At 30.8% G+C, this 14,843-nt stretch overlaps 2 protein-coding genes across 3 annotated transcripts; both read left to right on the plus strand.

Moving 5' to 3' along the window:
• The first annotated feature begins 325 nt into the window (after positions 1 to 325).
• LOC112095872 (glutaredoxin-C4) lies at positions 326 to 2,636 on the plus strand. Its single transcript, XM_024178459.1, has 4 exons — positions 326 to 626; positions 1,353 to 1,426; positions 1,852 to 1,950; positions 2,060 to 2,636. Exons 1-4 carry the CDS (start codon positions 457 to 459, stop codon positions 2,134 to 2,136), a joined length of 420 nt encoding a protein of 139 aa, XP_024034227.1. The 5' UTR covers positions 326 to 456; the 3' UTR covers positions 2,137 to 2,636.
• Positions 2,637 to 6,700: 4,064 nt separating this feature from the next.
• LOC18056028 (oxysterol-binding protein-related protein 4B) lies at positions 6,701 to 11,087 on the plus strand. 2 transcript variants are annotated; one of them, XM_006453210.2, is made up of 7 exons: positions 6,701 to 6,921; positions 8,130 to 8,276; positions 9,121 to 9,366; positions 9,485 to 9,581; positions 10,049 to 10,340; positions 10,464 to 10,566; positions 10,761 to 11,087. In XM_006453210.2, exons 1-7 carry the CDS (start codon positions 6,919 to 6,921, stop codon positions 11,013 to 11,015), a joined length of 1,143 nt encoding a protein of 380 aa, XP_006453273.1. In that variant the 5' UTR covers positions 6,701 to 6,918; the 3' UTR covers positions 11,016 to 11,087. The 2 variants fall into 2 exon arrangements, with proteins under 2 accessions (XP_006453273.1, XP_024033841.1); XM_024178073.1 differs by having other exon boundaries at positions 10,157 to 10,340.
• The last annotated feature ends 3,756 nt before the right edge of the window (positions 11,088 to 14,843 follow it).

The raw sequence follows: 14,843 nt of genomic DNA on the forward strand, positions 1-14,843 counted from the left end.
TGTAGAAATATATATGTGGTATAAGGTATTTAAAAGATGAGTACCAGCTACATCTTTCGAAGTAGATTTAAATTTTCATTCTCAATTATAAGAGGCAAAGAGATGACAAATTAGGACTTAATTTAATAGTAATTTTTAATAAAATTCAAGATATTTTTACAAATAACTTAATCAATCATCCTGTCATTTTTTAAATGAAAAAGAGAGTAAGTTAACATTTTTATATTATGAGAATAAGTTAAAATTTTCGTGTATTTTTGAAATAAATTGAAGACTGTCATTTTATAAATAAAGAATAAATTGAAGTTTAGCCAGAAAATAAATATACACAAGAATATAAAAGCATTCTATAATGTGAATTTATGCGCTAATAGGCATTTACAAAAAATATCTAAAAAACCAACTCCGCTGCCTGCACCTCTTCTGCGCGGTCTCCGGTGCAGCATCAGACTCATCATGACGGCGAGAAGACTAACACCAATGATCTCAGTACTAACGTTAACGATTGCGACGCTTCTCTTCTGGGCATCATTTTCCGGAGCTTCTGCCAAATCTTCAGAAGCTGCTTTTGTCGAAAAGACTGTCTCTTCCCACAAGATCGTCATCTTCTCCAAGTCTTATTGCCCGTACGATCCTTCTTTTTCTATACTATTATTCTTTATTTACTATTTTACCTTTTATTTTTTCGGTCTCCATTGAAATTTGGGGATCTGGGTTTGGTTTACTTTTTCAAAATTTGCCTTTTTTATCATTTGGTAGCTCATCAGACTGTTCTTATTTGCAATTTGTGAATGTATGGTGCAGTGCATTACTTTAATTATTAATGATTTGAGTCAAAAATAAAAAATGGCAATGGCAACGAACAAAAATGTACGGGGTTTTATTGACCCTTCACTTGTTTATTTGCTGCTGATGATTATAGATAGGGTTGATCATGTGTAGAATTCATGATCTCCACAAAGCTAACTGACATTGTTGTCACTAGTGAATTCTACTAATTTTTTAATCACTCATTTGGTCAAGATCTCATATTTATTTTTCAGCTCCTTCACACAATTATGGAGTTGGATTTTACTCAGGTGTATTTGATTTTATTGCAAGTTGAAACTTGTCTGAAGTAATTGCTTTTAGGGCATGATTACATTACATAATTCGGATTAGTTTTCTGGTGGTAATATACACTTTCCATGACGTTATGGATTAGAATCTCATTTTAACTTTTTAGATGCTGAAAACACTTGATTTTTTTCATGGAGTTGTGCATAAATGTGTGTGCGCGCATCGCATGAAGTGTTTCTTCTTTCATTTTTTTGTTTACTTATTTCTCTCTCTGTGTGGGTTATTATTTGCAGATATTGTAGGAGGGCTAAATCTGTATTCAAAGAGTTGAACATGGCTCCTCATGTAGTCGAGCTTGATGAGAGAGGTTTGTTTAAAAATACTCTGTTGATATTTTCATACAGTACAAGAAAATGATAGACCCTATTGTGCACTAATTTAGGATGCTGTTTCTGGTATAAGAGCTGATACATAGAAACTGCTGGAAGAGAAGTGAAACACAAGGCACCTGGATCTGTAAATAAGCATTCAACAATCTTACTGTTCCGTTTCCTTGTTTGTAGCATTTATGATTGATTGGTTGAACACTGATTCCCACAGACAATAGCCTTTTAACATATATTTGGATTTGATGACTTAACTGCTTAGGGCTATGGCATCTTGCTTTTGCTTTAAGCTTTCATGATATCTCATATTTTGACTGAAAGCCTTAATAGTCTGGAGTTCATGCACCTAGCATAGTGTTCCTAATGGACCAGGAGTGACTGAGAATAATTGCCTTACCAATTGCAGATGATGGCTGGAACATTCAGGATGCCTTGGGTGAGATGGTTGGGCGGCGCACTGTACCACAGGTGTTCATAAATGGAAAGCACATTGGAGGCTCAGATGGTAAGTAACTTAATTTATATTGTAACATATTTTACTTGCCTTTTATCTTTCCAAAGTAAAAGTTCTTACACAAAACTCACCTGATTGCTGCATGATATGATTGTCTCAGATACTGTTGAAGCTTATGAAAGTGGGAAACTAGCTCAGCTTTTAGGTATTGCAGCAAGCGGCAAAGATGATCTCTAATTGCTTCGAGATCAATGCCAATTGGGGATCTGTCTAAAGCTTTGATGCACTGCTCTGAAGAACGAGGATGATCTCTGAGGCAATAATAGGATTTCTATTATTAGTATTCAGGGTAAGTACTTGTTGTGTAACTCTTTTTCTTTTACCTGGAAGTCAATTAGGGATATACATTAATCATAATAAGTCACCGTTATCAAATTTTAACCGATACACGTGCATTTGTCCGTTGTACCCCTTTTAGTGTTGTTGACAATTGTCACAGTTCATGGTGTTCCCATATTTTACGAAAACCGGGGCTTTGTGCCCCATTTTTGTACCTTAATTGACGTCGTCCATTGAGGGTATAAACTATAGACTTCTACTGCATGATGGCCTTCAGTGAGGATGGCTGCTGGGGCAGAAGCAGAACCATGCACATGCCAGGGGCCTTGGTCCTCAAAGCTGAAATAGCTCCTGGAAAAATAAACGATTAAATTGAAATTGTTATTCTTTTCTATGAATATTTTAAGTTCGGCCCACTCATTTTTTTCAACAAAGAAACTATATGGTGCGCGATTGCGAGCATCTGAATATAATCTTGTTTTGTTACGGCCTACAAATCTTTATAGCTTTTTCATTAACACGGCCACCCCACCATAGCACCGTTTATCTCCTCATTTAAACATACTCATAATTTCACAATGTAATAATTCCCATCAAACCAAAATCGTGATTCCATATCATTGGACGGAAGACAGAAAGGTATGACAATAAACTCTCAATTAAAGTTATTTCGCTAGATTAGAACACAAGCTTTATAATATTAATTGATTTTTAATAATTCACTCGTCAATTGAACCTGGTATCGCGATGGGCCAAAATTTTGTACCCAAACGCAAATTATGGGCATAAAAGCTTCTTCGTGTCATAGCCATATACCACACAGATACCACACAGACACAATGAAAAAGTCTTGCACGGTACAAGCCCAGTACAGCAGAAGCTGGATAGCCTTTAATGAGAAAATAACAATTGTCTCACAACAACACTTGGGTGGGCCTTGCATTCAACACGATACTGACGCCCGGCATTACACGGCGGTTCTGCTCTTGCACTGCATTCATTGAAGGAAAAAGACTTGTTTCTGCTTGCTACGGGAAAATCTTCTTTTACTTTAATTTAAGTTTCAAGGTTAAAAATGTTAATTTGATATAATTCTATTAACTTTCAATCAATAATTAATAATTTAGTGGTTGACAGATAATTTTTATTAATTTAAAATAAACGATTAATATATTTTAAAATATTATATTATTTTTTTATAACAGAGTAAATATATGGTATGTAAATGATAATTTTTCTTATAAATATATTTTTATATATTTACCTTTATATACTAATACCCTATATATTTTTATACTAATGGGTAGGGGAAGTATTTATAATTATATAAATATATTTTATCTAAATATTAATACGCTGAATCTGAGGGGAAGTGACTAGAAATTACCCTAATTCATTAAAATGACGAGAGTAAACAGTAAAGCGATAGGCTTGTACCGTACAAACGTTGCTTTCTCGGTGTGGCGAATCCACCAAGATTGTAAACAAGTTGTTAACGACGGACTTAATCTTCTACTAATGCACCCTTAATGCATTGTCTGTGATTTTAACATTGGCTTTTTAAGTCAACACCCCACTTTCACTTGTAGAAAATTTTCTCCAGGCAGATTGTAGAATCAAGGCCCAGTTTGGTTCATTTTCTTTTCGCCTTTTTTCACCTGCAATATCAAAGCTCTCAAAAGCTCTTCAAATGGTATGTATGTATATATAATTGTATATGTATCTCTCTCTTTATCTCTGTTTTTTTTTTCATTTTGGCTTGTATTTTTTAGTTTATAAACAGAAAAAAAAAACAAAAATGAAAATAACAACTTGTTTTTATGTTATTAAACAGGTATGTTTTAATGAAAGGGAAAAAAAACATTGCTTGATCGTCAAAAAAGTATATTTCTGGTTATTGTGAAAGTGATTTTACAAAAGATCCCAAGAATTGTGTGTTTGGTGATTAGGTTTACTTAGAGTTTTTATTTTGGTATTGCTTTAGCTTCAAGATATAATCAATTACATATTTCTTGCAAGCTAAAATTTAGTAGCAGTAAATAGGGTATTTCTGATATTGTCCAAACGAGACTAATTTGACGTAAAGTTACAAACTTGTTTGCATACTCAAACGTTATTTTAGCAAGGCAGCGGATGCGTCCTTTCAGACATTAGTGGGGATAGACCTCAGGTGCGTCACAAATGGAATGAGCTTATAGGACGACGCTGGTCCTACTGATTTCCTTAGCAACGCGCAAAATTTTCATAATTATAAATATATAAAAATAGTACCGAGTACAAACTGAAAGCCGCAATTAATATTTGCTTCTAATATTCAAATTTCAATAGTAACTTTTTTTTTCAACCATATGGTAATAAAATACATGAATAATGAAATACTAAAGGAGTGAATCTTTTTTTTTTTTTTTCAATCGTTAATAACTAGAATTCTATGTTTGTAAATTTTTATTTTATCAGATTAATTTGATTAAGTTACAATTGATTTTTTTATTAGTTCGGATTATATTAGATTTCAATTGGTGATTGGATCATATTACATTCAGAATATAAAAATCTATATATGATGGCTTGGACTTAAATTTAATAAATTTAGTGTATTTGAACTATTAAACACCCATAAAGCTTACTAGGCCCCCTAATGTAAGTGTCGGTGTTTAGAACGTGTTATTTTAGCAACCACATGTGCAATTGGATAATCACTCTTTACCATATAATTTTTTGAAAAAAACAATATTATCCTTTATTTTATCAAATATTGATTAACTAGACGGATGCTGGTCGGAACTAATTTGGCACAAAGTGATAAATATGGACCGAAATGCTACTTCTACAAACTGATTTTGATAAAATCAATGCGACTTCATTTAAAGAATACACTAAGAACTTATTTGTTTAGATAAATGAACTCTGAAATTTTATAAATTTCAGATTTTTTAAAATAATTTATTCATTTATTTTTGGTACCTTATAATTGATTTTTAAATATTTACATTTGAATTAAAAAAAAAGAGTTGTTGTGACTTTTATTTGAATAGAAAAGATCTGAATGAGAAGTAAATATTATATCTTAAAAATATCTCTATTAAATATATTTATTTCCTAAACTATAAAACTTAATCCCTTTTTCATTTTGATTTATAAGGATAGAAATATCAAACAATCATGTTTAAAATATTTTTTTTTACTTATGAAAACAACAAAATGCTACTTATGTTTAGATATTAAAAAAATATTATTTATACATTTATATTCAAATACATTTAGATTTCAACTACATTTAAACCGATTTAGATTTTGAAAGAAAAAAAAAATGCTATCTAAATAATCAGACCACAACTTAATTGTTTATTTTCAAGCCCTTAACGGCATATAATTTGTCTAGTTAGTGACCGGCCTGGCAATTTTGTCTATTAATATCTTTAAAAAAATCCTTTTTTTTAATTTAAAAAACCCCAATTTTCATCTTTTTTTTATAATCGATGTAAAAGAATAAATGATACTAAGTATTAATGATGTTTAAATTTTGACATTTTATGATTTTATGTACATTCCCATCCAAATGGAACGGGTTCAAAGCTAAAAGAATGGAGAAGCGAAAATGAACAAAATAGAGAAAGTCAAAAGTAAAAAACAAAGGCCAGATGAAGTGACTTTTAAATTGCTCCACTACTTTCAAAAATTGGGGTTCATAAAAAATAAATAAATAAAAGGAAGGAAAAAAAATTGAGCTTCAAAATGCAAAAACGCGTTTGCTTAGGGAAAAAAAAAAGTTTAAATGATCATTTTCTTGTTTTAACCCCAATTTTATATTTCTTGTAGAAGTTGTCCTCCTCAATTTGGTTAACAAATGGAATAAGGTCAACAAATGTCTTATAAATAATAATTTAAAAAATATTTACACTACATAAATAAAAAGATGAAAATCCCTCTAGAAAAAGTAAAAAGCCAATTCCAACAAGAAACTAAGTAAATATGGAAACAACCAATAATAATCCCAATAATAGATATTCACACGAACAAGTTTTGATTGCTCAATTAAGTTTAAGCCCTTACATGTTAGTAAAATTACACATAAGCACCTAATTGGTATTTTCTTTTTATGCGGGTTCCAATCCTTGGTGGGTTCCTCAAATACCTCAATCCTGATTCGGTGAATCCGTTAAGGACTTTTAATCAAAGCAGTTACTTGACTGTTATCTTTTTGAAAATTTGAAGCAAATGAGGTCCTTCATAAACCGATTTCAAGGATATAACATTCGAATTACTTTTTTTTTTTCCTCAAAGAGATGGACTCGTATGAACCACGAAGCATAAATTTTCTTTCTTAGTGTGATTTTATAAATATACAGGGACTCGTATGTTATTGCTCGAAATTCACGAACAAAATCAAAATAATAGAATCAACCCGAATTTACAAAAACAATAATGCAAAATATTGACAAAATAAAGAAAGACGAGCCATCTTTTGTCATTTGTAAAATTCCTGTCTCCACTTATAAAATACAAAGAAGCATACGATAAACAAGCACATAGGTTTTGTGTACTAACAAGAAGGAAACAACTCCAATCAAAACCGTCCTTTCACCATTAATTTAGAAAATTTTCTCGGCAGGAGATTGCAGAAGAAGCAAGGCCCTGTTTGGTTGAACGAAAAAGTCTTTCCGTAACTCCTCAAATACAATGGTATGCATACATATCTCCTTCTTTCTATCGTTAACTCCGCTTTCCTGTTAATTTTGCTCTGAAAATAAAAAAGAAAAGAAGCATGAAAATAAAACTGTGTTTTATGTTCTTAAATAGGCTGTTTTCCGGCAAATGGAAAAGTAGCTTTCGAACGTCAACAGGCATTATTATTATATGCATGTTCGTGGGTGCGCAAAATTGCTTTTCAAAAGAAGCTTAGAAAGATTTTTGGTTGGCGTTAATTGCTTCAACTTTAAGATCGAATCAATTACATGTAGCGCATTTTTTAGCCTATGCCTTGTGATCGGATTTGGTTTTGTCCAATCTAATTAAGAATATTATTAACAATAGGGAATTCTGATACAGCAAGAAAATCTTTACAGTTTAAAATTTTGCCACAGTTTTGTTGGGTTTGGTTTGGTGGCAGGGCATTATCTTTATTGAAATAAAAAAGATAATTGTTTTTCGTGCAATACGAGTGCGTAGTAAAATTTAGAATTTAAGTGGGAATTTTATTTGGGGGTTCCTATCAATCTCCCTCCCCGCAGTCCCACGTAGGGTTTTGAAAACAATAAAGTTTGATCACACACACACACACACGGATAAATAAAAACAAAGTTCACTGATCAATTAGCAAAACCAAGGCTGGCTGGCTCTATATGCTTTTTTAGTTTTCTTTTCTTTTCTTTCTTTTTTTATTGGTTTTGTCTAGATTCGTTTAGTATCTTCTTACAAAGCGGCCTGCCTTCTGCACTATCGAGCTTATCGATTAAATATATTAATCTTGTGTTAGTTGGCTAATTAATCATTCATGATCTAATATGTTACTTTAAAAGAGTACTGTCAAAAAATTAGTCATTCATGATCTAATAAATATTAGTTGATCTCGCTTTAAAACAAATATATCTATATATATATATATATATATATATAGTTGATTTGGTAACTTTTAGTTGTGAAAACGACTGTTAATTACTTATCTAATATATACAACATTAGCAATTGAGAGAGCTAAATTGATTAGATTAGCAATTAAAAAGTTTTCTAGATCGCAGTCGTATAAAAATAAAGAAGAATACGTTAGGTTATTTCGTCTTCACACTTTGATCTTTACTAGCAATTGATTAGATTATTCCCGTCAGAGAATCTTCTCATTTTGTTTCAAGACAGAATAATTTGATAAAATTATATGGTACGGTGTGGTGCAGGTTAAGGAAGAGATAAATGTTGTGCTCACAAAGCCACTATCGTTGGATGGAGAATCAAATGATGATTTCAGAGCTCCGAATATTCTTCAACGCGTTTTAAGTTTATTTAAAAGTGTACGACCAGGAACAGATGTCACCCGGTTCAAGGCAAGTGTACTTTTTAAGTTTTTCAAATTTAATTAATTTTAGAGTAATATTAGTTTAGTCTTTATAATTTAATTTAAGTGTCTATTTAATCTTTATATTTTAAAAAAATTATCTTTACAATAATATTCTTGACATTAATCAATTTAACTGTAAGGAAATTAATTAACAAATTAACCAATAAATAACAATATTTTTTGTACCTTGCAATTTTTTTTTTTTTAAATAAATTGATATCAATCAACTTAAACTAGTGTGTAACATCTTCACAATAATCTTATTAATAATTATTTATAAAAACATAATTTACCAAATTAATCCTAAAAATAAAATAATAATAAAATTTTATAAAATTTTTTATTTTACTTTTAAGGCTAACTTGATAAACTAAATTTTTTTTCTTTTCATTAATATCCCAAAGAATAAATTTTTCCAAGGTTATTATATAAAAAGAAAGAAAAAGTGAGAGTAGGAATATAACATATTTAACAGTAGGGATGTCTTAAAGTATGTTTTTAAAATATAGCGGCTAAATAGACTCTTATGACAAAATATAAGAGGATCAAAATTCGCTCATTATCTGATAATATATTGAACAAATAACTCAATTTCTTATTGGTAGTTAATAAATAAAAAATATGAAGTGAAATCCTATCCTTAATTTTAATATTCATTAAAAATTACAAAATTTAACAACAAGAATGAGGAAATAAAATCTAGTAAACGATATTTTCTTGTAGAATCATCAGAAGTTAAAATTACTTTCGTAATTTGAAATTATAACTAAACTTCCTTTCCGTCGGGAATTCCGACTACTTGATGGTTAATAATTTCTCGACAACTTCAGCTGCCAGCTATCTTCAACTTGCCCAAATCACACCTCCAATGTTTCGGAGAACTAGTATATTGCATTGGCAATGACATGCTGAGCAAATGCAACAGCTTGGAGAGCCCCCTGGAAAGATTTACAGCCGTCGTAGCTTGGAGCATATCGATGAATCGACCTCCTGTTTTCGGCTCTGCTCCTTACAACCCTGTTCTTGGAGAAACTCATCATGTTTCTAGAGGAAACCTCAATATTCTACTCGAGCAGGTATTATCTATAGAAAATGCCAAACATTTGTGAGACAGGAATTTTACTTGTGAAATATACATAGAGCGAATGAGTGGTAATTGCTATTCTATTTGTGGTTACTGGTACTGCCTTGCAGGTTTCACATCACCCCCCAGTTACAGCTCTTCATGGAACTGACGAGAAGGAAAATATTGAAATTATTTGGTGCCAGCATCCTGCTCCCAAATTCTACGGTACCCATTTATCCCAATTTATATAGGTGTTGATACTTAATTTTGAGACTAAATATATATGTTTCAATCCGAAATTTTAAAATGTAAAAGTCTAGAAAAATGCATAAATTATACGGTTTAATGCGCTTTAAGTTTTAAGCCTCTTAAACTCCACGGTCTTAAAGCGTTCTTAGGATTTTTCTTGTACTTTAAAATCCCGAATTAGATATATAAACTTAAGACAAACATGAGTACTTTTCATGTGCAAATATCCAACTGCATGCTAAATTGTTAGCTAGTGACCAAATAATAACCATAAAAATTCATAAACTCCATCCAATGTAGATCTTGTTGTTTAGATCTAATTGCTAGCCACAAATTACGTGCTGGTTAGGTTGTCAACTCCGGAGGATTTTTTTAGACAAGCATTCAACATTATGTTTTCAACTATCATACATCATTTAGCATTACATAGAGATTGTTACTAGGTGCTTCGGTGGAAGCTGAGGTGCATGGAAGAAGGCAATTGAAGCTCCTTAATCACAATGAAACTTATGAAATGAACTCACCAAAGCTATGCATCAGATTTCTTCCAGTTCCTGGAGCTGATTGGGTTGGCAATGTGAAAATCAAATGCTATGAGACTGGCCTAGAAGCTGAATTATTTTACAAAGCCAATCCTTTTATAGCGCTTAGAAGAAACCATAGGGCTGTTAAAGGAAAAATCTACAACTCCTCGTCATCCAAGATTCTTTATGAGATTGACGGCCATTGGGATAGGTAGTACATTATCCAAGTACTCTTCGAAATTACTGATTTCTGTTTTTCCGATTTTCTGGTGTTACATAATCTCAGTTAATTGCTTATTGTACTGATTTGTCCCTTCTATTTCAAAAACTTTAGAACTGTCTCACTGAAGGACGTCAACAATGGGAAAAGTACAATTATCTACAATGCTAAAGAAGTTCTTACTGGGTTGAAAGCACCCATTGTAAAGGATTTGGAGGTACGTATGAACATTCATCAAATGCTAATTAATCTTTGTATTTTACAAAAAACAAACTTAAATTTGGTGAAATGCTCATGCGGGCATCTGCATTTTATAAGGCACACAATAATATAATCCAAAAGGAATTTGATAACATAAATCACATATCAAATTACTGCTCACACACCTTAATATAATTTGATTTTTTTCAGGAGATGTGGCCAAGTGAATCAGCGGCGGTGTGGAGCGAGGTGAGCCAATATATAATGAGGCAAGATTGGGAGAAAGCTAGCGAAGCAAAGAAAGCTGTTGAGGAAAAGCAGAGGAAACTACTGAGAGAGAGAGAATCAGCCGGAGAAACTTGGGTTCCAAAGCATTTCACTGTTACCTGTAACAAGGAAAGAGGTTGGGACTGCTCATCTATTAAGAAAGTTGTGCCACCAGCTCCAATTGTTGTTCCCCTTTAATTTTTTCAACTTGCAGTGTATTATTTAATTATCTGGCTAGACCATATATTGCAGTAAGCAATACAAGGATTCTGTAGAATTAGTTTTCAGAGTGATCTATGATTACCAAATTATTGTCATATCATTTCACATTATTAGTATGTTAAATAACAATTTGCGTACTTAATTTATAGTACAGTAATATTATGCTTTGCCATAGCCAGAGCAGCCTCGCTTAATTTCTTGAAAAGCAGGACAAAGAATTTCGGGCTGGGCCATCATGGGACTGTTCCACCCAACCTGTTTGACACCTCTTAGAATGTAAGGGAAAAGGGTATCGCGACCTTTAAATAAGTATTAAATTGTTCTCCAAGCACATTTTGGTGGTCCTTTTTTTCTTAATTTAAATAGACTTAAATTATTTTTATAATATCTGAATATGAATAATCTCAAACTTTGAAAATAAGTATTCAATTATTGGTTATTTCCCACCTAAGAAAAATTTAAAAATCAGTAATATTATATATGTGCCCTTACAATATTAAATGTTAAATAAATAACGAATATTTCAAAAAATATAAATAAGATATTATTTTATCATAACATAAATCATGTTCAAGCAAATACAGCCCTTTACTGTTTTAAATTAGAACACGTCAAACAATTTAATTATAATTTATGATGTTTACATGAAAAATGCCAATAAAAATTGTAGAGACAAATAATGCTAATTCGAAGAAAATAAAATTATAAAAATTATAAAAATTATAATGATCTACTACATATCATAAGTATAGAGATAACAATGGTGCTAAGTAGTAGATTTTATTAAGGTAAGGATAAAAATAAGTTAATTTGATAGAAATATTTCGGAGAATATTTTTTAATGATGTGATTTGGACTTTTTAGATTAAGCAAAAGGTTTAAAAAAAGTTACTTAAATATAATCAACTTATTAGATTAAGCAAAAGGTTTAAAAAAAGTTACTTAAATATAATCAACTTATTAGATTAAGCAAAAGGTTTAAAAAAAGTTGATTTAATAACTTAATGACTATAATTTTTTATTAAGTTGAAAAAAATAAATAGATTTACTAACTTAACTGATTAAAATTAAGTGAATTATATCATTAAGTTAAAAAATAAATGGCTCGTTAGACTCCCATCACAAGAAGTAAACACTCACACCTTTTTCCTTTTTATTTTTCTTATGGAGAAAATTGTATTATTTTACATTTGGGTAATGCATTGTATCAACTTATCAAGTGGTGATTATGGTTAATGAAATATCTATTCAAATAAAAAACTAGAGAGGAGAATAATATTTTGAAAGCTTTGCATGACTCCTCTATATATAAAATACAAGTAGTTGTAGCCGTTTTCCTAAATTCAATTTGAATTAGTCATTCACTTTTTTTATGTAATTTGAATTAAGGAAAATTATCAGGCATATACCCTTAAACCCATTTAAACGTACTACAACATTTTTCACGTATATCACTCATATACCCTAAGTTGACAAAACACTTCTGCCGTCCACCAATCTGTTAACTGCCGTTAGAAAGTTAACAGAATTATGGCAAATTGACTATTTCGCCCTTGAAACTTAAAATGAGGTAAAAAGATAAATTTACTCCAAAAATTAACCTAAATTTTCAATACACATTTTTTTATTAAAAAAATATGAATTATTAATGGTACATATTATTAACAATTATTTGTAAAAAATATCCATACTATACCATAAAAAATATTAACAACATATTATTTACAATTATACATATTATACCATAAAAGTTTCAGTTGGAGCTTATAGGAGTAGATCTTCAAAAATTTAGGTTAAATTTTGGAGGAGTAGATTCGGTTGTAAAGTAGCGTTTTTTTAGCAATTATTAACAATTATCCGATAGATGAGATGACGTGTCATTTTGATCAATATGTATCATATGACATGTCATTTTTTAATAGGTAAATGAGATGACATGTCGTTTTTTTAATCAAAGTTTCTTTCATCTTAAAAGACTAGATTACCCTTATGATGTTAGTGATTTCAAATGGCAGTTAACGGATTGGTGGACGGCATAAGTGTTTTGTCAACTTAGGGTATACGAGTGATATACGTGAAAAATATTGTAGCATATTTGATATGGGTGTCATTTAAGGGAATGTGACTGATAATTTCTCGTAAATTAATTATCCATACTAACTTAATTCAATTTAAACTTGTGATCATCTATTTTTCTTATTTAATTTGAATTAATTATCCACATATTTCACAGTTTGGATAACTGAATCACAATTAAATTCAATTTGACAATTCAAATCACATACATATTGGTTTTTTCAGTTCTAATTTGTAAATGATACAACTAATGACTAATTTAACTCACACACATTAAAAACTACTCCCTTACTTCTGATGTGAATGATTAGTATTTTGAAATACCAATTTTTATCCTATCCACAAATCATGATTTCCATATCTAAATTCATTCTTATTTTTCGTATAATTAAAAAAAAACCTTGAATTTTTATAGTTATACACCATGGTTCAAAAATTAGCCCAAATATCTACCCAAAAATAGATAAATCTCACAGCTTTTTTTTCCCTATAACTTTTTAATATTGAGAAAAAGTCATTGATCTCTAGCTTCAAGGAAGAAAGTGACTATGTAATTCTTTACCCTCAAGCGTGACACCCACTCATGAATCAAAGTCATTGAACTCTATCTTTAAGGAAGAAGGTTAGTATGTGATTCTTTCACTATCAGCCCATTACCCACTCCTGAAACAATCCAAAAGGGTGGTCACAAGAGTCCTAACTCTTCCTCACCTTCCTACTTACACTAATTTGTTGGTTTGTCCAACTACTCCTTTGCCCAACTATAATAAGTTCATGGACTAGTCAATAGTAAATCAGTTTATTTTACTTTTAACTGTTGTATTTGAAACAAAATCCCGATTCACTTGACCCTGATCTTGACTGTCAGTACAATGATCAGTGATTACAACAGACTATTCAATTACTTACAAAAATATGGTTCTTTACTTTTTAAATTCTCGCCAAATCAAAAAAGTCATTTTTTTCTACAAAAATTTTGATTTTATTTTCTCAACTTGCTGAAGTAATTTTCATTGCAATTAATATGTCTTAGAGTCCACATTTCAATTAATAGGTGATGTTTGGCACTAACTAAGGACTTGTTTGGAGCAGCTGCGTTACCACCGCGCAGCTGCTTTCCAGGCTAATTTTAAGAGAATATTCCCTTAGAATTAGTCTGGGGACAGCTGCCCCAAACAGATCTTAAGACTTTCACCCATTAATAACACTCAATTCATCAAGACGCGAAATAGGACGTATGATTAAATTCGACATGATAGTAACTAATTCAGTACCTTTTTCTCATTTACATGAATTAAACCCGATTTTTATCTTTGCATTTATGTGGATAGATATACAAAAATGTCAGAAATCTTCTTTAATTAATTGATGGATTTTTTTTGCCGGAAAGGGGTGGCAAATTGTTAAATCCCATCCTATGAGCTAGACTACCAATAGCCTAGCCCTACTAAAACGGCATTTTTCAATTTTCATAAAGAGAAAAAGGTCACTTGAAGCTGTCTTCATCATTTCAACACCCTTACGACAATTCCGAAATTTCAATAAATTGTAGAAAGACAAATCTTTACAAATAGTTGAATATAGTTTATTCTCTATATTTGAAAAAAAAATACTTAAATAATTCATGTCATTATTTCTGTAACTATTGAATTATCGTTTTAAGAATAAAATTGGTCTAATATAACTTAAGATTCTTCAAATTCAAACTAGCAGAAGTGAAAATAGAGA

The sequence above is a fragment of the Citrus clementina genome, unplaced genomic scaffold (assembly GCF_000493195.1).
Source record: "Citrus clementina cultivar Clemenules unplaced genomic scaffold, Citrus_clementina_v1.0 scaffold_1, whole genome shotgun sequence".
Lineage (NCBI taxonomy): Eukaryota > Viridiplantae > Streptophyta > Magnoliopsida > Sapindales > Rutaceae > Citrus > Citrus x clementina.

Bases quoted from the DNA above. Each gene is read 5' to 3' on its own strand.
- LOC112095872 (XM_024178459.1), top strand. From the start codon at position 457: ATGACGGCGAGAAGACTAACACCAATGATCTCAGTACTAACGTTAACG. The intron at 627-1,352 runs GTACGATCCTTC...TATTATTTGCAG, and splicing joins TTCTCCAAGTCTTATTGCCC to ATATTGTAGGAGGGCTAAAT. The intron at 1,427-1,851 runs GTTTGTTTAAAA...TACCAATTGCAG, and splicing joins AGTCGAGCTTGATGAGAGAG to ATGATGGCTGGAACATTCAG.
- LOC18056028 (XM_006453210.2), top strand. The intron at 9,582-10,048 runs GTACCCATTTAT...GATTGTTACTAG, and splicing joins TCCTGCTCCCAAATTCTACG to GTGCTTCGGTGGAAGCTGAG. The intron at 10,341-10,463 runs GTAGTACATTAT...CAAAAACTTTAG, and splicing joins ATTGACGGCCATTGGGATAG to AACTGTCTCACTGAAGGACG.